Here is a 19140-nt window from a genome sequence, read left to right as displayed (position 1 = left end):
TCGGCTGGCGCAGTGGCGCTAGTGTCCCAGGAATTTGCCAATGAATCAATGCGAACAGGACCCCTGTGAGCGCTGAGAAGCCAGAATTATGTCTTGAACGCATGAGTAGCGTGGGAGATCTACGGTCTGGTTGGTCCAGTCTTAGCAGCTGGATGAGATCAGAGCCAACATCGATGTCGTTTTACTAGCGCGGCTAGGATTCAAACTCGGAGCAAATTACATAATTCGAAGACCCCTAGAGCTTGGGACGCGCGGTACTTACAGGTACAAATTCATTCTGCTCACCGGCGTACACTTCCCACCTACCTCGCCATGCTCAACAACTGGGGCCAAGCATTCTGCATCATCTTTATCACTTACAAATAGCTCCCTTCGAATATTTTAATGCGCAATCGATTCTTTGATAGCACGGTCGCCGAAGGTATTGAGTTGCTCGATACCTTCTGGCTCTTGCAAGGCGATCAAAGAGAATCCGGGTAGCTCAGCTAGGCCATATCCCAGGTTGCAGAGCAACCAAGAAGGCTAAGACTGGGGTCCGCGGGAAGTAAAGTTTCTCGGTTCCTCTTTAGTGCATTGTTCTCTGCTATCTTAATGGAACCCTTACGTCGCAATGGCATCCTTGACTCTCAGTGGTGCAACAGCCCTCGGGAGGCCAGGGTCTCGTCGAGGCTGCAAACGAGACTGGATTTGATCCGCAAACTCAGCTTCCAAACAACTGATCATTTCCTCGATATCATAGTCCCAGATCTTGTGCGATCTTTCCTCGAGGTCTTTGAAACATTTGTCCCAGTCACGCATAGTGTCTGGATGGTTCCACTCGTAAATCTCGCAGGCTTCGCGGCTGCTCTTCACCAGCCACTTCCCACGAGGTGGTCGAACAGTATCGTAAGCCCGGAACATGGCCTCCAGTAAGTCAGACTTGTCGTTTTGTGTAGGTCTGGATAGGCCTTGCAATATCTTCGTGCCATTGTCAAGGAGTGTGGCCAAAGCTAGCGCATCCTCGACGCCCATACCTGCGCCGGCTCCGTGATGAGGAGTGGAGGCGTGAGCAGCATCACCTGCAAGACAAAGCCTCCCTTTGACGTACGTTGGAGCAGGGTAGTCGTAAGTATCAAAGATGGCCCATTTAGTAATTTCATCTGGCAGCAAGTCAATGAGACTCTTGACTGTAGGACCCCAGTCCTGGAATACATCAGCGACCTCCTTCCTTGTCGTCTGACTTGTCATGTTAGCAACTCCATCGCCCCTCTTGTCCCAATCAGTAGTATCATCGGCAAAGGCCACAAAGTTAAGAATCGTACCACCTGCCACCGCGAAATGCAGGACATGTGCTCGTGGACCGGTGTGGCAATGCTCGTTGTAGGCTTTGAAGCTTCCGATGGCGGCTACTGCGCGGTCCATGGGTATCAAGGCCCTATAGGCAACTTTGTGGCTGGAGTGAGGGTACGCGGCGGGGGTATCCGGTCCGAGAACCAGCTGTCGGACCTTGGATTTGATGCCGTCGCATCCAATAACTTGTAAGCATCAGTGACAAGGACAGTATTAATAATGTCATTGGGAGTCGACATTTGCCATGATGGAATCTTTGTTATGTGACTCTTACCTGCATCGGCGCTGGATGTGGTGCCGTCCTGAAAATACAGAAGCACCTTTCCCCCTATATCTTCATCTGTCACATTTACCAGTTTCTTACGGAATGCGACCGCATCGTCTGGGATGATCTTGACAAGCTCGTCTAAGAGATGAGCCCGATGACAGCCAATGAATCCCTCATGCCCAGTGTCGAGGTTATACAGAGGCATATCTTCTTCGCCAGGGCGATTCTCATCCCAGGTATATCCATCGTTGAAACGGAGGCACTCTTCGGGCTCGTCTTCGTTCTCACCGTTGTGTGTGGCTACGGCGTTGACGGCCTCCTCAATGAATGGATTTAGTAGGGCCATGCACTTTCTGGCATTGGTAGTGAAGCCAATTCCGGCACCGATCTCGCGGAAGGAGCGGGACTGTTCGTATATCTTGACAGGAATATTCCGCTTTAGTAAGCCCAGCGCTGTGATGAGACCTACAATTCCACCACCGACGATGGCAATCTCGAAATTTTCGTTGGAATCGGACATGATTGAAGAAAGGCTCTTTAAAACTATTTGTGAAGGAAGTCTGCAGCCGTTTGAATATGGAGCGAGGTAGTTATCATTAGATCAATTATACCTCAATCTGAGTGCGTTGGGCAAGAAGTACCTTGCTGTCGATGGCGCTTACTCATCTGGCTACACATGTGATGTCAACCTTTAACTGATATTAGGTGCACGTCCTGAAACACCGGAGTTCGCGGTCTTCCTGTCCGGCGGATGATGATCTCATCCGAATAGTGTTCAGAGCATTGACGGCCTCGCCGACGGACTTCGGCTCTCGGCCCATTGCCCTTTGGCAAATCACCTTTTCTCGGTGAAAACGAAGATAGGGTCGATGTACGCCGGGAACATTCTAGAGACAACGCGAGTATCTCATGTAGGTTTCTCAAGACAGCCGGTGCTTGTAGCTTGTAAGTAATGACTTTAATCACTGACAAATTCATTATGTAGGGGAAGAACCTTTGAAAATCAAGTGAGATACAGCTGAAGCAAGCGGCTGAATATTACTTTCATATTGATTTTACACACGCTCAGAATAGACCAACATTTCCATCCACCACTCGTGAACGATCCAGGGGATGTTCAGTCCCCCATACTCGGTTCCTCAATCAACAGGTCCATGAGAGAGTCAGGCGTCGCCAAGGCATCCTCATATCCAAACTGAGGCGGCTCTGGCTTCGGGATACCTTGGCAAAACCCATTTGCAGCTTTCAACTCCCCCAAAGCTTCATTCATCGTCTTAATCTCATCTTCTAACGCCATGCCACGTTCCTGAAACCTGACCAGAGCTTTCCGACATGAATGAAATGGCGCTGGCGTAAATGGGTGGATCTGGCAAATGTTAAAATCGGATAATAAAATTCTCGATAAGCGTGCAATCTCTCTAGCTGCTGCTACAGCTCTTTCCTCACAGCCATCGACGAGATGATGGTACTCTGCAGTAGTATCCGGCATGGTTGCGGCCACCTCCAGAAGTGATAGTGACGCTACTTGGGCCACTATCCTAGTAAGTAATGTCATAGATCCAGCGCGATGTGATACGGAGAGGCCCTGCAGACGGAAAATCTGCCGCGTGAGGACGGAGTCCACAAACATGTGGCGCTCCGAAAATTGGGCAGGCGACGTCCCACTTTCATGCCCAATCCTCGATCGATTCTTGTGGACTTGAATCTGCTCGGACATTGAGATGGATAGAATGAATTCCAAGAACGGATGTTGCTTTGCGGCTGTCTGCAGCTCCATAGCTTCTGAGAGAAACAGAGAGATGGTGGGCGTGCGGCTTTGAAATGCGTCTTCAGAGCAAGGAAGCCGAGTATATATCTGGATACATCCTATTATTAGTACAAGAATTCATAATGTATCTGCAGTAATATTTAAGAAAAGATTGGCGCATAATGCTGATGAACAGGGGTTGAGTGCGTACCTCAGATTCAGTGAACGTCCGGGGCAGATCATGCGCCAAGCAAATAACAGTATCTAGACAAAATACCATCCAAAACGTCCTTCTCTTCTCCTCTTTCTCGACAAAGTAATCTGGGTCCTCGGCTGATCCGGAGGCTTTGGAGCAACTTGAATCGATATTGCTCAGGCGCAGGAGCTGTATCAGGCGTATCGCTCGCCCCGTACTCACCCATGCGCGGTGGAAACCGACTGCCATCAGCTCATACATCGAGATGAGAATCCACGCCTGGGTCTGCTTCAATAAAACCTCCTCTTTATCCATTGGACTGCCAGGAGAGTCAAGATTCCCGAGGCGGTCGAGGGCTTCGCGATACATGGTGTCGCACAAATGTTGAAACTGCGACGACAGTGAAGACGCCATCGCCCACATTGCGTACTGTAGACATGTATGTGAAAGTTTGGATTCGTCCGAGGTAGAGCGGCTGTTCATTGTTGGTCTCTTTTCCAAATGCTTTGATATGCGAATGTACGAGGATTGGTGTAAGAACGGTGTAAATGAGTGAACTCTGTCGAAGTAGAGCTGGTCACTACATTCAATGTTCAGCGACAAGATACACAGGCATCAACATGGAGTCTCGAAGTATGCCCCGGGACAGTTACTCACAGATCAGCTCTCATTAAGGGCCCAATATCCCGAAAGGTGTCAAGCGCCTGAGCCGGCAACGTCGGAAGCACGTCCGTGTAGTTGAAGGCATCGTTGGCGATGATAGGCAGTGGGGTGGAATCTACAGGAGTGGATGTCTGAGTTGGGACATCTGCTCGTGCCGGGTAGGTCAAGTCCGCGTCAGATAATGAAGTGAAGTAGTCCGTAGCAACAGACAAGGTCTCTCGATGACTATCAAGACTGGAGCCATGAAGGTCCGAGCTTGCTGAAGATTCGCAACTCCGCCTCAGGGCTTTATTGACCTCGATTGAATCGCTCCTACTACTTCTCGCAAGGCGTCGTTCAAGAGTGGCTGCATTTACTCATCTTGTCAGTATCTGTAGTATGAATCCTAAATGTCCCACTTTAAGGCATTGCCCTTTACAGTGAAAATGTTGCTTACTGACCAATCCTTGATTGAAGCGTCTTAATATGATCTTTCTTGGATATTTGGGGTGGGGCAGCCGAGGCACTTCGACAACGTGAACCCGTACGAACACAACCGCTGCAAGGCTGTTTTCGATCACATCTAAGCTTGCCCTTTTGGCACTGCCGGCAGGTTGAATCAGGGCTGCGGCGGATATCATGGCTCGTTGCCGGGCTCCTGCGTGTTTCGGTCTCCTCCGTTATCGATGATGCCGCGGACCGGGGCGGTGTTGGGCCATTCGGCCCATTCTTCGGGTGCGACTGGCATAATACGCCACGTTCGAAGCAAGGGAGACAGAAGTTACTCCCGTCCATTGATGTTGTGAGCGTTGTGGTTGGAGAGTTGCCGATTATGATGCACTCAATGCTGCGTCTGTTTGACAATGAATACGTTCAACTTGCGCCAACCAGAACTTTGGATGCTCGTTAATGAAAACACCTGCTTGGAGACACCAAGACACGGTTATGTATGCTACATAGCTGCCAGCTTCCTCAGCGTTTGCCACTTTAGCGGCGTGATCTGAGTTCAGATAAGCAAAGATGCATCTCAATCAACATGGATAAAGTGTGACAGGACGATCCTGGTCTTTGATGAAAACCACATGAAATCTACCCAAAAGTGCCATTGCGAATTTGTGGTGATGCTAAGGAAAAGGAAATCAACCCCTGGAGGTTCCCATCACCGACGCTAGTCGCCTGGTAAAGAGCAAACTTTGCTGCTTGTTTGTTACCAAGGGTGTTTGCCCCTTTCCTCGGAATACTGATCCGTTGTGCCGCCCGCTTCATATTCCTTCTGCAGACCCCGCTTTTCCTTTTCTTTTGGCCGTTGTGTTTGCTTGTTTGCTCCCTCGGCTGATAGTTTGCCTATTAGTGCCTGACGGTTCATGTATGAGAGATTTTGCACAATTACCGGGATGCCGGGGTCGTTCCCTTGTCAGTCACCTTGCTGACCGGGCCCGGCCTTGCGATTCCCGGATCGGTGGAGTTCGCGACCTTCCGGGGTTGGAAGATGGCAAACCCGATCCCCTCCATGGTAGCTGATAGGGCATGAATAACGTGGATCGAGATCTTCGTAAGCGATGGCAGTTACGTGCCTGCCTTGGTCTTCGATGCGCCAGAAAGTGAGTTCTCAATTATATAGTATCGAAAGTACAGGCCAACCTCAAAATCTTACACGTGCACGCCGCTTATTCTCCGTCTACTCACTGGGGACTGCAAGTGCCTCGTCAATCGTCTTCCAAGTGTGATCTTTGACCTTTTTCAAATCCTCCTCAGTGAAAATAGCCTTGTTGCCGACAACCTTACCATTTTGATCGATACAACTCCAAGATGCGCCGTCCTTCCCCGAGGCCCCGTCCACTCCCTCCAGAAGTCTCTCGGCGCAGGTATCGGCCGGTACGCCCATCACATTGGTCAGGAGTTTTGTCGCAGTCCGAAGATACCACGGCATGGTATGGAAGAGATTGGTCTGTACGATGCCAGGGTACGCGTGGATGAAGTGTTGCCTCTTGTCCTTGTTCTCGGCCGCATAGGCCTGGATCATGGCGTCCGTCATGGACAGGCAGTGGTCCGCTGCTTTTTGCAAGCTGAAGTTCTTCTTCAGGTCCAAGTCGTCCCAAATCAGCTTCGTCGGGCTTCCGCGGGTGCTATCAAGGACGATGAGGACTTTGGCATCGTCCTTTAGGATGGGGCTCAGCTCGCGGATGAGAAGCTGCCTGCCGTAGTAGTGAAGGGCCATCTTGCGGTCGATTCCCTCGGACGTCTCGGTTCTACCTGCCATGGTGAGAATGCCTTGGGTGAGGACGAGCAAGTCGAGTTGTGGGTCTTGGAGGGACTTGTAGTCGTCCGTGTATCGCTTGATGGAGCGCATGGAAGATGCGTCCAAGGCGCGGAACTTGATGTTGGGGTGAGGGACGTCCTTGGGTTCGGTGCGGCCACTGATAGTCACTTGTGAGGATGCCGAAGCTGCGGCGAGGCGGCAGGCAATGGCGAAGCCAATGCCACCCGTTCCTCCTACGACTAATGATCGTGTAGCCATGACTTGCTATGAGAGTTGGATGAGATAGATGGTGGGATGTGAGGATGTCTTGGGGATTTCAAGCTCCTTATCAAACTTGGAAGCTGAGCTTGGCTCGGCGTGTGGTTAGGCCGATTCCGAAAACAATTCAAAGCTTCCCTAAGTCCGCATTTCCGCGTCATCTGATTGGCTCAATTCATCTGGCATTTTCCATTTCATGCAAAGGAAGCTTTCTAAGTCCGCAAAATCCGCCCACAACTTGTGTTTCGCAGCTGTCCATGAGTATGGTTTGGTATGACATTGCTTTGAAGCTCTTGGCTGAGAACATATGACAGTTAAGATAGATCCTCAAGGTCACTCCGACTTTCCGTTCAGTGTCCTTCCTTGTGGAACCTCCATTGCTTACGCCCCTACCTCTTGTCTTCTTGCGGCTTGTCGCCTCTTTCGGGTTTTGGTGGTACCGACATGGGGAACATAGGCTTATGCCGGGGATGAGATGACGACGGAACGGATGGAAAGGGGATGGAAAGTGCCCTCGAGCCCGGGCTCCGCAGCTTCCACTTCGCCGTATTTCGGAAAATCCTACGCCCATTTCCCGGGGATGTTATTTATAGCCTCGATTATATCCAGACTCCACGTGACCCTCACAGACCTTACGTAAGTACCAAGGATGAGCCGAAGTGCCGGACTGGGGATCTTCCCTTGAACCAAGTCGGCCACCTTACTGCATCAGTGCATAGCAGGACCCCAAGAGCTCCGATTCCCCTGCTCGCGGCTCTGCGGCAACGTTAACTCTGGGCGAGCGGGGCCGCTGACGCGTTACTGGTCTTCTGGCGGTTCAGCGCCAGCCAAAGAGAGACATCGCGGGACGCATGGGCTGCCGATGTTCCAGGTGAGAGAAGTCTCTGCCTGGGAAGCCTGGCACGCCTGGCCTGGTGTTTCCTGGCAGGGCGAGATCTTCCAAAGTGGTTGAGTTTTGAAAGGGATTGAAATCTGGAGCCAGAGCCACATTTCCCCCGTCTATTTCGCACCCCCGGGCCCCGGCCGTATGTTCCGTGGTCCGTCATACGGATACTCTTGTTCCCTTGAGGGCTGAAGTTTCGATCTCCTGCAAATCTGTTCCCTTTTTTTCCCATTTCCTCTCCTTGTGGTCCGAGTCTTGACCTACGCCCAACGGTTGTCATTGTCACACGTCACACGTCATACACACTACCACAGTGACCGCACCACACACAAAGGTTGACGACTGGACAAAAGAGGTGTTCACTGGTCGGTCGTCTGGGATGTCATTCTCGGCCCTACCACAGTACTTCAGCCCTTCGGACGGATCTGTGGGATCCAACGTGCTGGGTCACACCTAAACTGGGTCTCTACTCCGAATCTTTTGCCCATCCCACCGCTCCTCATTCCATTCTCCTTGGCGAACTACGGAGGGGCCCCCTCTGGTTCATCAACTTCGGTTCTTCGATTTGTTCCATTTGTTAAAATTTGTCCCGCCCCAGCCCGTGGAGCACTGGAGACGTTTCTTCACGTCGGCGGTGCCGAGTTTCCATTCTTGACCCTTCTACCCTACATAATCACGCCTTCTCCCCCTCGCGCTGCGCGAGGTCTTGTAGAGGGACGATGGGCATAATGGAGAAACTAGGGGTGACAGACCCCTTGGCAAAGCTTCCCCACAAGCCGCAGTCTTACAACGACAAATATGTCGTCGTCTACGACTTCAGTGAAGTCGGTACGTCAATTTCTCATTCGTCTTTCTATCATGATCGGGAACTATCGTTGGAATGGGGCTGGCCGACTGACTGTGCCCCAGATTCTGAGACCTCCGTCAAGGAGCTCACTACACTCCTTAACGAACTCGAGTCTGCTGGTCTCCAGACGGAAGTGAGGGCCGGCTATGACCAGACCCTTCTTATCTTCGTGAAGGCTCCTCGGGAGCTTCTAGGAAACACCGTCTACAAGTCGAGGTCAGTTGGACCAACCATCGTCACGGTCAGCTGAAGCCCTTGGCTGACATTTCCACCAGAGTAAAGGACTGGCTCTATGGCATCGTCCCCGAACATCCCGGCGGCACCAAGACCACCGTCGTCGACGGCGCCTTTGAGGCAGAGGACATTCTTTCAGTCTACCACCTCGTCAACTGGCCCAAGTCTCTCGGTGGTGCTGGAATCACGCCCGAGACGGGCCAGTGGAAGAATGTCAAGGCCATTTTCCCCCTGCACAATGAGGAGACGAACCAATCCCTCATGAAGCATCTCAGCAAGCGGCTGTTCCTGACGCCCGACGATATCGATTCCATTCGCGACCTCTGGGGAACCAAAGTGAGTCCCGCTAACCTGCGTTCTCTGCCCATGCCGTCTAACAGAATATTCGCATAGGTCGCTTTCTACTTTGCCTTCATTCAGACCTATCTTCTCTTCCTCACCTTCCCCGCAATCACTGGTGTCATTGCCTGGATGTACTTCTCAAAGTACTCCCTCACCTACGCTATCGCGACATGTGTCTGGTGTACCGTCTTCCTGGAATACTGGAAGATCCAGGAAGTTGATCTCAGTATCCGGTGGAACGTGCAGGGAATCGGCAAGGTCAAAGTCAACAGGCCGCAGTTCAAGTACGACAAGATTATCAAGGACGAGGCTGGCCAGGAGAAGCATTATTTCCCCAAGTGGAAGACGGTCTCCCGCCAACTGCTCCAAATCCCCTTTGTCTTGCTTTCCGCTCTGGCGCTGGGTGCCATCATCGTCCTTGTCTTTGCCATTGAGGTGCTTATTTCAGAAGGCTACGACGGCCCCTACAAGAACTTGATTGTAAGTTCTCTTTAGCATGCGTTGGTGCTTCAACGGGGTGCTAACCATAAGCAGGAATACGTTCCGACCTGCTTGCTCGCTATCGCGTTGCCCTACATCAGCAGCGGCCTCGAAGAAGTCGCCACGATGCTCACAAACTACGAAAACCACCGAACGGCCGATTACCACGAAATGTCTCTGACGCAAAAGATCTTCGTCCTCAACATCATCACAAACTACCTACCGATTCTCATCACGGCCTTCATTTACGTTCCCTTTGGCGACACCTTTGTCCCCTGGCTCGAGGGCATGACGAAGGGATTCCTCGGCGCCATTGGCCAAAAGTACATGGACGACGACCTTAGCTTCCACGTTGACGCTGACAGACTTCGTGACGAGGTCATCGCGCTCGTCGTCACAGGACAGATTTCCGGATTCTTCGACGAGAACATCATGCCGGTCCTCAAGCACAAGGCGCAAGGGATCTACCGCGAGTACAAGCGCTCGCACTCAAAGGATACGATGCTCATGTCCATCGTCAAGGATGCCCCCGAGGAAGCTAGATTCCTCCGCAGCGCACGCAACCAGGCCACCCTGGAAAAGTACAACGTCCAGGACGACATTGCCGAGATCGTCCTCCAGTTCGGCTACCTCGCCCTCTTCTCCCCCGTATGGCCCCTCATCCCCATCGGGTTCCTCATCAACAACATCGTCGAGCTACGCACCGACTTCCTCAAGATCTGCATGGAACATCGCCGCCCGCCCCCGGTGCGCACCGATGGCATCGGCCCGTGGATCAACTCCCTCGACTTCCTCACCTGGGCCGGCAGTCTCTCGACCGGCGCCATCGTGCACCTGTTCGGCGCAAACAGCATCGGCGGTGGAGCGTGGTGGGCGCTCCCCATCACCATCTTCATCAGCGAGCACGTGTTCCTCGGCTTGCGCTCGGTCGTCCGCTTCTGTCTAGAGAGCATCGGGTCGGAGCAAATTCGCAAGCAGAGGCACCAGCGATACGCGACGCGTGTGAAGCACCTCGAAGAGATGGAGGCCAACAAGCAGGCTGGGCTTATGCTCTCAGTCGCCGAGCGCGAGCGTCGCAAGTCAATCCGGGCGATGGGGCAGGAGTCCTTCTGGACGACACAGATTGACGACGGCGCGAGTGCCGCTGTGGGTATTGGTTTGATCCAATCGGTCAAGAGGGCTGAAGTGTTGAAAGCCGGGCAACCGAAGATTGACTAGTAGGATGTCTGTTTACTATACTGGTCAGATCATCTACACAAAATCGGCGTCTTGTTTGATTAGAGGAGTAAAATTTAGAGCATGAACACCGTGCCAATAGAATGCCATACAACATCAGTCCGTCCGCCTGCTCCCCGAGTTGGTGACTGAAGCTAAGTGAAGAGCTAAGTGGAGATTGGACGAAGAGGTATAGTGACATGTCTTTGACATCACATCACAGCACTGACATCATCGGATCGCATCCGCGCCATCAACAAACACAGCATCAACATCAACCTGACTTTCGAGCATCGATCACAAGACTGACAAACAGGTCCTTTTGAGACGATATCGACGGACAATTCGAGTTGTAACCACCAAGGCTCAGGACAGATCACTACGACTCATCCAAAATGTCCAAAATCACATCCCCCTTCAACAACCCAATCTCCTTCGCTTCTTGCTCCATCGGCCTCCCTCGACACACCCTCGAAGACAAACTGGCAGCACTCTCCGCCGCCGGCTTCAACGGCATCGAACTCTCCTTCCCGGATCTTCGAACCTACGCCACTCAACACCTCAACAAGGGCGAAATCGCGGCCGACGACTATCACTCCCTCTGCGAAGCCGGCAAGCTCATCCACGAGCTATGCGCGGAGCTCAACCTACAAATCATGGTCTTACAGCCCTTTGCGAACTTCGAAGGGTGGCCAAAGGGCAGCAAGCAGCGAGAAGAAGCGTTTGAGCGCGCGAGGGGATGGATGGAGATCATGAGCGCCGTGGGGACAGATATGCTGCAGGTCGGATCGTCGGATTCGCCGGATATCACGTCGTCGATCGGAGACCTTGTCGCCGATCTCGCAGAGTTGGCGGATCTTCTTGCGACGAGGGGGTTCAAGATCGCGTATGAGAATTGGTGCTGGGCCACGCACGTGCCGTCGTGGAAGGATGTGTGGAAGATTGTGCAGCTTGCTAATCGGCCTAACTTGGGGCTCTGCTTGGATACTTTCCAGTCTGCTGGTGGAGAATGGGGAGATCCGACGACGGAATCGGGACGCATTGAGACTGGTGGTGTGAGCGAGCAAGATCTCAAGATGTCGTATGAGATCTCTCTTCAGGAACTTGCAAAGACAGTTCCGCCGGAGAAGATCTATTTTCTCCAGATCAGCGACGCGTACAAGGTCTCACCGCCGTTGAGCAAAGAAGCGGATGAGAGTGGGTTGAGACCCCGGGGGCGCTGGAGCCATGATCATAGACCGCTGCCGTTCGACGGTGGGTATCTGCCCATCTTGCAGTTTTTGGAGGCTGTCATGAGCACCGGCTTCAGAGGGTGGTTGTCAGTCGAAGTGTTTGATGGGAAATTTGAGGAGAAGTACGGGGATGACCTGTCGGGATACGCCAAGAAGGGGAGGGACGGGGTTGTCAAGATGCTGGGCGAGATGATTGTCGATGGGAGTGGCCTCTGATTCTATGAGTAGCGCGATGATGCTACAACAATACACGAGCGAAGCCACTCGAGCGGCTCAACCTTTCAAGTCGAGACTCATACCAACCCATTCCTCCTCTCCTCGAGCTCATCAAACCTCACAGGCGTCTCATCCTCTGTCCACGGTACCACCTTCAATTCCTTCCAAATCCCCATCCACCTCCTCGCCTTCTTCTCATACGCCTCCCGCACACCAACTGTGGGATTCGGCCTCACAATCATCGAAAAGAACTCAGACAACCCTTTCGGCGCATACACCCTCCACGCCCCATCCGCCTCCACCCGGACCCCAATCATCGCGCTAGTCGTGATCCACGTATCGATTCCAGCCTCAGTCGACTCGTGCGCCGGGCAAGGGACCCCAAACTTCTCCTCATACCATAGGTGCACCCGCGCCTGGTTCCTGATCTCCACTCCTTCGCCGGGGATGCCCGCGAACAGCTCGCGCCCGCGGCAGATCACGGCGTCCTCGGCCTCGTAGGAGAGGTCCGAGTCGTCGTGGTAGACGAGGTCGTAGTCTGAGATGCCTGTCGTGGGCGGGAGCGATGAGACGTGGTTCCAGATTGTTTGGGAGACGGCGCCGCCTGCGAGGTACCAGTTTGGGAGGTTTAGGGTGGTGGCGAGGGAGAGGACTTTGATGAGTGTGTCGTTGGTTTCGAGGACTTGACGGACGAGGGTGAGCTGTTCGCCCAGCGGGAGTCTTGCGGGATTTACGGCGGGCATTTTGGTTTTGCGTGTGAGGAAAGGCCCTTGGCGAGGTTTCTGGGTGAGGCTTTTGTTGATGAAAACACTTTTTCGACGCGCTATCAATGACTCAGGCGCGTTGCGAACGTGTTTAAATTGGTGTTGAATGATGAGGATCAATCGCATCACGTTAGAGGTTTTGCGCCTGGCTTACCTAAGGTAAGTTGTGATTATGCCAGGCTTTCTTATTTCACATTGCGAATCGCGATGCGTCATTTTGAAATTCGTCGCTGTAAATTGAGTTTTAGAAGCATTCATTCCCTGCATTCCCAGAACGATTAGCTCTGTCGCAATGAACTCGGGCTTACTTGGAGACGAAGCACCGGAATCTCATAAGCTGAGAGCTCGTCGTATACTACAAGAAATCAATACACCTTAGCTATCACGGATACGCTTCATTTGCTACATAGGCAACTCAGAGACAACGCAATTTGTTGCGCCATCTGTCATGATCTCTTGCATCCTGATGTAAGACCATCAATGGCCCCTCCAGGTCATGATTTCTGATGAAGCATGCGAGCTTTCACATTTCACAGGAATTGTGTCGGCAGCTTGTCGTCCCCGCAATTACCCCGCAATCATGAGGGGCATTGTACCTTCAGTCGCAGATTGAGCGGTCATTTTTCAGCTTTGAGAAACAGGACTTACTGGCCTGCTGACAGCGGCACGTAGAGTGAAGTATCTCATTTGCGCTTCACGAAATTATTGAACATACGCGGAGGCTCGTCTATAGAATCACGTTTTTAGCCTCATCGGGCGAATTTCTATGCGAATATTGCGGCAATGAAGTAGTGGTGTTGAGGGTGTATAGCTTCACCGTGACTTATCAACTCACACAAGCCCCGCAATGATAGGTAGAAAATAATAGAAGTTCTTGTCTTGTTAAGATGTCGCATTATGTATTTGCTGCAATTATATTAATGTAAGTGAATACCTACATGTAGCTGTCTTTAGCCTGCATTGCTGCATAAGGCAGAAATAAATGACAAGCGCTCAACTGCAGCCTACTCATCTAGCCTGGGCAGATTCAGCTCAGGTACCAACGCATGATGACAAGCTGGCCATCAAAACATAATAGGTCGGAGAAGAAATAATGAAGGGTCGAACCAGCAATGTGCAATTAACGTAAAGCTGATATCAAACTCCATCTTCAAGCCTTTCAGAAGTAGGGCTTCCCCTCGCAAGGCTGCGGAGTGAGCACGTCTGTGATCTTTTGAACACAGCGAAGCTAGACCTCTAGCCCTTCACGCCTGCTCCACCCCTCCGCCGCTCGTACGAAAAAGCGTCTAAACATTTTCACGATGTACATTTTGTTCGGAACCATGAAAGTATGCTCGAAAGGTATTACGTGTTGCTTCGGTCACAAGCTGCAAACGGAAAACAAAGCGCAGTGGTCAATCTCCTCGGACCAGGATCTAACAGAACACTGATCTCAAGAAAGATTCTCGAGACTAGAAGGAGGCAAAGGGTTCGTATAGCATTGCCTGAAAGTGGCGAGCGGAAGTTGACTCTGAACGCTTTCTCAACACCGTCGAAATACGCCCAGATGCCATCGTTGCAGAAGTGGGAACGCCTCTAGATATTGGTGAGCGGAGTAATCGAGAAAGCTCTGTAGGTGGGGACGAACAAGAAGACGACCAACATGGCCCTAACCTCGTTGATCTTGAGAATGCCAGAAGCTATCTTGTCTCCGGAGCATCGCTGATGCCAGTCAAAGCTGAGTCTCGAGAATCCCTTCACCTACCCCGAATGGCCGTGGAGAAGCAAACACGAATGCAAAGCCAAACGGAAACGGAGACAGGGCGAGGGGCAAAGACCAAGTCACGTGGTTAGTCTTGTAGCGTTGGCTTTTGGAAAAGCAAACTATCTTCCTGGCTTTATTATACGTGTTATCCACCAAAACCGGGCTATCAGAGAGTTCGGTACGTCTGTGTAGGTGGTGCATTTCCATCGTCATATCGCTTCTAAGAGTTAGGAGCCGGAGCCCCCCAAAAGGTTTCGACTCGTTCCGATGGGAGAATCGACTAACCCGCAACATTTCAAATGTAGGGAATATCCTCCTGTCTCCGAAGTATTAGAAGCGAAAAGCTATTAACACAATCCAGTACCGACTGATGTAGCTGTTGATTCCATTCCATTGTGGCATCTAACGCTCCCTGGGCGCCGACACAGCGACAACTACTGGATCACAACATTTCCCAAAAAGCTTCGGGGTCTGGTACATCGCCTACCAGGAACCCGCGAAAGAGTAATTGGGTGGGGCATATGGATCAACGAACGCTTCAATTGGCACCTGGTTTTCTCTCTTCTTTTTGTAATCACGGTGATTATCTGGGCAATTGTGGCCATTTATCTTGCATGCAAGGCTGATGACTCTTCTGGTTTTGGTTTCGGGACTTTGCTCGCAGCACTTGTTGCGATTTATATGCCTCTTCAGTATTTTACTTAGAACGAAAAGCTGAAATAGAACTGTCAGCGACCTACCTTGTATGGCACCGCCTTACGCTACCATGACTTTATGGATTAAGGTAGTCAGTTAATTCACTTGTTCCTAGATGTCCACGAAACCACGTCTCATGTCAGCATCAGTGCAAATAGGAATAGTTTTGTGTTCAATGTCCTAAGCAACTGTCGTACAAAAACGGAACCGTAATTGCCGGCCAGCAATTACGCCTTATTTACCACAGCAACAAAAGATGTGCAGGGCATAATACCGACATAGCCTGTACTAGTTCCAAGTGTGTCATAAGGCCTCGCTTTTACGTAGACGGATCAATCTGGCCCTGGGATCAAAAGTGCTCGTCGGAACGGTATGAGAGGGAACTAGACGTCTTACAAGTGCGGCTATCATAGTTGTGTGGTGGTGCTAGAGATCCAGAATCTCTAACCTCCGAGTACTGCCTTGCCAGAGATCAGGAAAGGCGATCTCTAGGAATCGACCATCATATCATACTATTTCCAATGATGAACGCAGAGATCGAGCGTCTTTTCACCTAAGAAAGCGGTACATTACGTTCACCACGATTAAGCTAACGTGATATATTATACTAGCCCTGGCAGATTTGACCATCACTGGCCTTCGGCCACAGTTGTCAGACTCATCATCATTGCTTTGTTATTACTCAAATAGGGTATTATGCTTTTACTAAGATTTGTGGTCGTCATGTCGGATACATCAAATTCACGAGTCCTTCTGCTCATCGACAATGAGGAAGCTCTGTGGCACCACCCTCTCATTGTCATGCGAAGCCTCCCTCGTCGACCTTCCTCCATAAGTCAATTCTTCCTCACTCCCATTCTCACTGACACTCTTAATGTGCGACAAGGCCTCAACATCACCTTTGCTTGCTCTTGCTGAGAAGCCCATACTCGATCTCCTCTTCCCAGAAGTCGCCTCACTCTGCCTCTTTTGACACTTGAAGGTGCCGCAGCATTTGCAAGGAAAGTATGACATGCTGTAGACATCTTCGTGCCCGGACTGCGGCGGACCGTTGCTGGACTTGGCAAAGGTTGTGGCTGCGAAGGCCGATGGTCGGCGAGTAGCGTCGTCGGTAACGCGGTGGGGGGATGGGTTTGAGGTCATGCCTAACTTGTAGCCGATGGCTTTGAGAAGGGGTCGAAGCGTTGCGAGGCTGCCGGCGGTGATTGCTAGGCCTTGTTCTACGGATGACCAGATAGCGATGTCAAGGGTGGACCCTTTATTGAAGTTAGTTGACTTGTCCCTGGAAATAGACAACTTGAAACGGTAGACTTACAGAGGAAATCGGCGTCCTTGAGGCCCATGAGATACCCAAAGCGAACCAAGACAGCTGAGCTGGCACTAATAGGATGGTCAGCTTCGTTCATGTTGCCAATAAGGTTTGATTGTACTCACACGCAACCCATGATCAATAACGGGATCAAAGCAAACTTCGTCTTCTTTCGCAGTTGGAGGTTCCAAACCAAAAAGGCTGGGAGAATGGCGAATGTCAAGTCCGATATGACACTGAAGGCACTGTACAAGTATGCCAATGCAATAACAATGTTGACATCGATGCAGCTTCCTGGCTGACTCTTGTTCCAGAAGAACGAGATGGGGTGGCACTGAAATAGCGTCACGAAGAAGAATACGACTCCGGCTAGGACAGTGAACATCATAGCCACGTAGATGATCCAGCTGTGTAATCTGCGGGTAGTAATTCGCAAGAGAAAGAATCCGATGGACATTTTCGAGACGATCATGCTGAGGGAGTAAAAGAGGTAGCAGAACCACCAGCACTACAAGGTTGTGTTAGTACACTTGTAACCAGTGGAAATCGTATCGTCTTGAGTAGTTGCTGACCTCGAGCGCCTTGGTGATATGGTCATCTTCGATATCCGCGAAATGCCTTCCGGTGCCGTAGTGAACACCTAGTATCGAGAAGGTTGAGTAGCATATGAAGGAGGCCTTTGATGGAGTTAGTCATGTCTTCCTGTCTGTATACACAGTCATCATGCAAATCGAGTAATGCATACCAGAGCCAAGACCATGAGCCAGTCATCCGTTCCGAAAGCCTTGACCAGGCCAGCCCGGACGTAGCATCGCAATGCAGTGGCCAACACCGCCGCCGAGACGAAGAAGATGTTGACGGCCAGGAGCTCGGGTCCGCGGTTCTCAACCATGGGTGCCATGTTGACTCGTAGATCTCACGTTTCGATGTCTACCAGGGGTCCTTTCTTTAGAGCAGGCCCTCCCAGTTCCCACTTGAAGAGATGCAAGGTTTATGGGGATCGTGGGGAGGGAGGGGGGAGGCAAGCAAAGGTCGTACGATTCTTTATAATTCCCCATCCTTGAACAAGTACGAAAATGAAAAGAGGGATACGGGCCGCAGAAATCACAAGACTCCGTCGTTACCGTGCACCGGGCGCTAACGCCAGGGGTAGATGGGTCCTGTTGTGTTGCGTTTCCATCTTCAGAGCTCAATCCGAAGCCTTCAGTCGACGGCGTCGGGTCGTGCGTCCGGACAGCTCGGCATGCGCCGTTCGTCCCTCATTGAAGACTCAAAAGAAGGGAAAGTATCTGTCTTGACCCCACCGGAGCTCTCCTAGCTTCAAAGAACATTTGATTTTTGGGGATCATTTGCGATGAGGTAAGGCAACACCAACGAGCAGCTAGCTCCGAGCCTCTGGAAAGCTTTGCCTTGAAGAAAATGTCCAGATCCGGCGACGGACTCGGGACGGCGGCGGGAGGAATGCCTCATCCGCGTTAAGTCAAGCTCTAGAGCGTCTGCCACCAGTCCTTCTTAGGACACGGGCTCCGGTGAACGGACGAGGAAGCTGACCAGTGGAATAACTGTGGCTTGCTTTCTCGAAGGAGCGCTAGAACAGATCTATCACCGTTCCGACACGCCACGTCGGAAATGGTGGCCGTGCAAAACATCTCGCGTACGTCTAGCTTGTCGTCTAGCGGCTTTTCACTTGCTGTTTCTCTACTACTGATCGAACCAGTGGTTAAGCCTCTAAGCACAATCCTTGAAACAAACTGAGTTGCCCTCTGGCTTGAGTGGCATGAGTAATTCCATTAGGTAAGCGGCAGCAAACCTGACTTTGTTAAAAGCATGGTTTTTGCTGTCGGGATACCTCCGACCCATACCCACTTGGCGAGGGAGATCGGCCCGGGGATGTGTGCCGGGTTATGACCCGGAAGTGCCGCGATGCAACACAGTCATGGCCTCCCAGGCCCTTCTTTGCACACGTTAATCGAATGCCCAGTCGCATCAAGATGCCAAACGACAATATCCGTCACTTGTCAGATTGAAAGTTCGGTAGCTACAACTCTAATGCCATACACGAGGCACTACTGCGAGACACAAAACAGTGTGGCTATGAACAGGAACGCGACGGCTTAAATCAACAGCCCAGGGGAACTGAGACAACCTTCACGTCCTTTTCTAGGGCGCCACAAGTGCAAACTTCTCCAGCATTTTAACGCCAGCCTCCTCTTTGACATTAGCAGCTACACACCCTAATTCAGGACGTTGTGAGCATATTTCCCCAGCGATTTTGCTTTCCTGTCCCGGCTTTGATTCAACATGTGAGACATTTACCTCAGACTCCTTATTATTGTTCTTGAAGGAAATCATAGGCTCGAAGGATCAAGTCAAAGGGCTGAATGGTCAATGGCACACTCGCTAGAGCGTCTTGGCTTCCGGCCGGTTCCTCGCTGCGGTATCCTCCCGACATGGGTTCGTCGGCAGATTCTTTGCCGT

General features: G+C 51.5%; 8 protein-coding genes across 8 annotated transcripts; 3 read left to right on the top strand and 5 right to left on the bottom strand.

The window, feature by feature from the left end:
* Window positions 1-600: 600 nt before the first annotated feature.
* CCOS01_12423 (salicylate 1-monooxygenase SalA) lies at window positions 601-2117 on the bottom strand (the record flags this gene model as incomplete). The annotated part of the gene is made up of 2 exons (XM_060460572.1): window positions 601-1514; window positions 1604-2117. The coding sequence occupies 2 exons, from the start codon at window positions 2115-2117 to the stop codon at window positions 601-603; spliced, it is 1428 nt and encodes a 475-aa protein (XP_060308620.1).
* A 597-nt stretch (window positions 2118-2714) lies between these two features.
* Window positions 2715-4977, bottom strand: CCOS01_12422 (all development altered-6; the record flags this gene model as incomplete). Its single annotated transcript, XM_060460571.1, has 4 exons — window positions 2715-3452; window positions 3556-4156; window positions 4198-4521; window positions 4640-4977. The coding sequence occupies 4 exons, from the start codon at window positions 4975-4977 to the stop codon at window positions 2715-2717; spliced, it is 2001 nt and encodes a 666-aa protein (XP_060308619.1).
* A 591-nt stretch (window positions 4978-5568) lies between these two features.
* On the bottom strand, window positions 5569-6700 carry CCOS01_12421 (uncharacterized protein; the record flags this gene model as incomplete). Its single annotated transcript, XM_060460570.1, has 2 exons — window positions 5569-5699; window positions 5869-6700. The coding sequence occupies 2 exons, from the start codon at window positions 6698-6700 to the stop codon at window positions 5569-5571; spliced, it is 963 nt and encodes a 320-aa protein (XP_060308618.1).
* A 1602-nt stretch (window positions 6701-8302) lies between these two features.
* Window positions 8303-10704, top strand: CCOS01_12420 (uncharacterized protein; the record flags this gene model as incomplete). The annotated part of the gene is made up of 5 exons (XM_060460569.1): window positions 8303-8411; window positions 8493-8646; window positions 8706-9000; window positions 9058-9486; window positions 9541-10704. The coding sequence occupies 5 exons, from the start codon at window positions 8303-8305 to the stop codon at window positions 10702-10704; spliced, it is 2151 nt and encodes a 716-aa protein (XP_060308617.1).
* A 392-nt stretch (window positions 10705-11096) lies between these two features.
* Window positions 11097-12149, top strand: CCOS01_12419 (xylose isomerase-like TIM barrel; the record flags this gene model as incomplete). Its single annotated transcript, XM_060460568.1, has 1 exon — window positions 11097-12149. One exon carries the CDS (start codon window positions 11097-11099, stop codon window positions 12147-12149), a length of 1053 nt encoding a protein of 350 aa, XP_060308616.1.
* A 77-nt stretch (window positions 12150-12226) lies between these two features.
* CCOS01_12418 (uncharacterized protein) lies at window positions 12227-12892 on the bottom strand (the record flags this gene model as incomplete). The annotated part of the gene is made up of 1 exon (XM_060460567.1): window positions 12227-12892. One exon carries the CDS (start codon window positions 12890-12892, stop codon window positions 12227-12229), a length of 666 nt encoding a protein of 221 aa, XP_060308615.1.
* Window positions 12893-15026: 2134 nt separating this feature from the next.
* On the top strand, window positions 15027-15362 carry CCOS01_12417 (uncharacterized protein; the record flags this gene model as incomplete). Its single annotated transcript, XM_060460566.1, has 1 exon — window positions 15027-15362. A coding segment is annotated over one exon (336 nt), but the record flags the coding sequence as incomplete, so codon positions are not given.
* A 732-nt stretch (window positions 15363-16094) lies between these two features.
* On the bottom strand, window positions 16095-17563 carry CCOS01_12416 (uncharacterized protein; the record flags this gene model as incomplete). Its single annotated transcript, XM_060460565.1, has 5 exons — window positions 16095-16609; window positions 16669-16733; window positions 16788-17170; window positions 17235-17339; window positions 17408-17563. The coding sequence occupies 5 exons, from the start codon at window positions 17561-17563 to the stop codon at window positions 16095-16097; spliced, it is 1224 nt and encodes a 407-aa protein (XP_060308613.1).
* Window positions 17564-19140: the final 1577 nt, after the last annotated feature.

The sequence above is a fragment of the Colletotrichum costaricense genome (assembly GCF_030867565.1).
Source record: "Colletotrichum costaricense strain IMI 309622 chromosome Unknown Scaffold_15.1, whole genome shotgun sequence".
NCBI classification, from domain to species: Eukaryota; Fungi; Ascomycota; class Sordariomycetes; order Glomerellales; family Glomerellaceae; genus Colletotrichum; species Colletotrichum costaricense.
The sequence above is the reverse complement of the archived record's forward strand: the minus strand, read 5'-3'. Positions and strand labels throughout refer to the sequence as shown.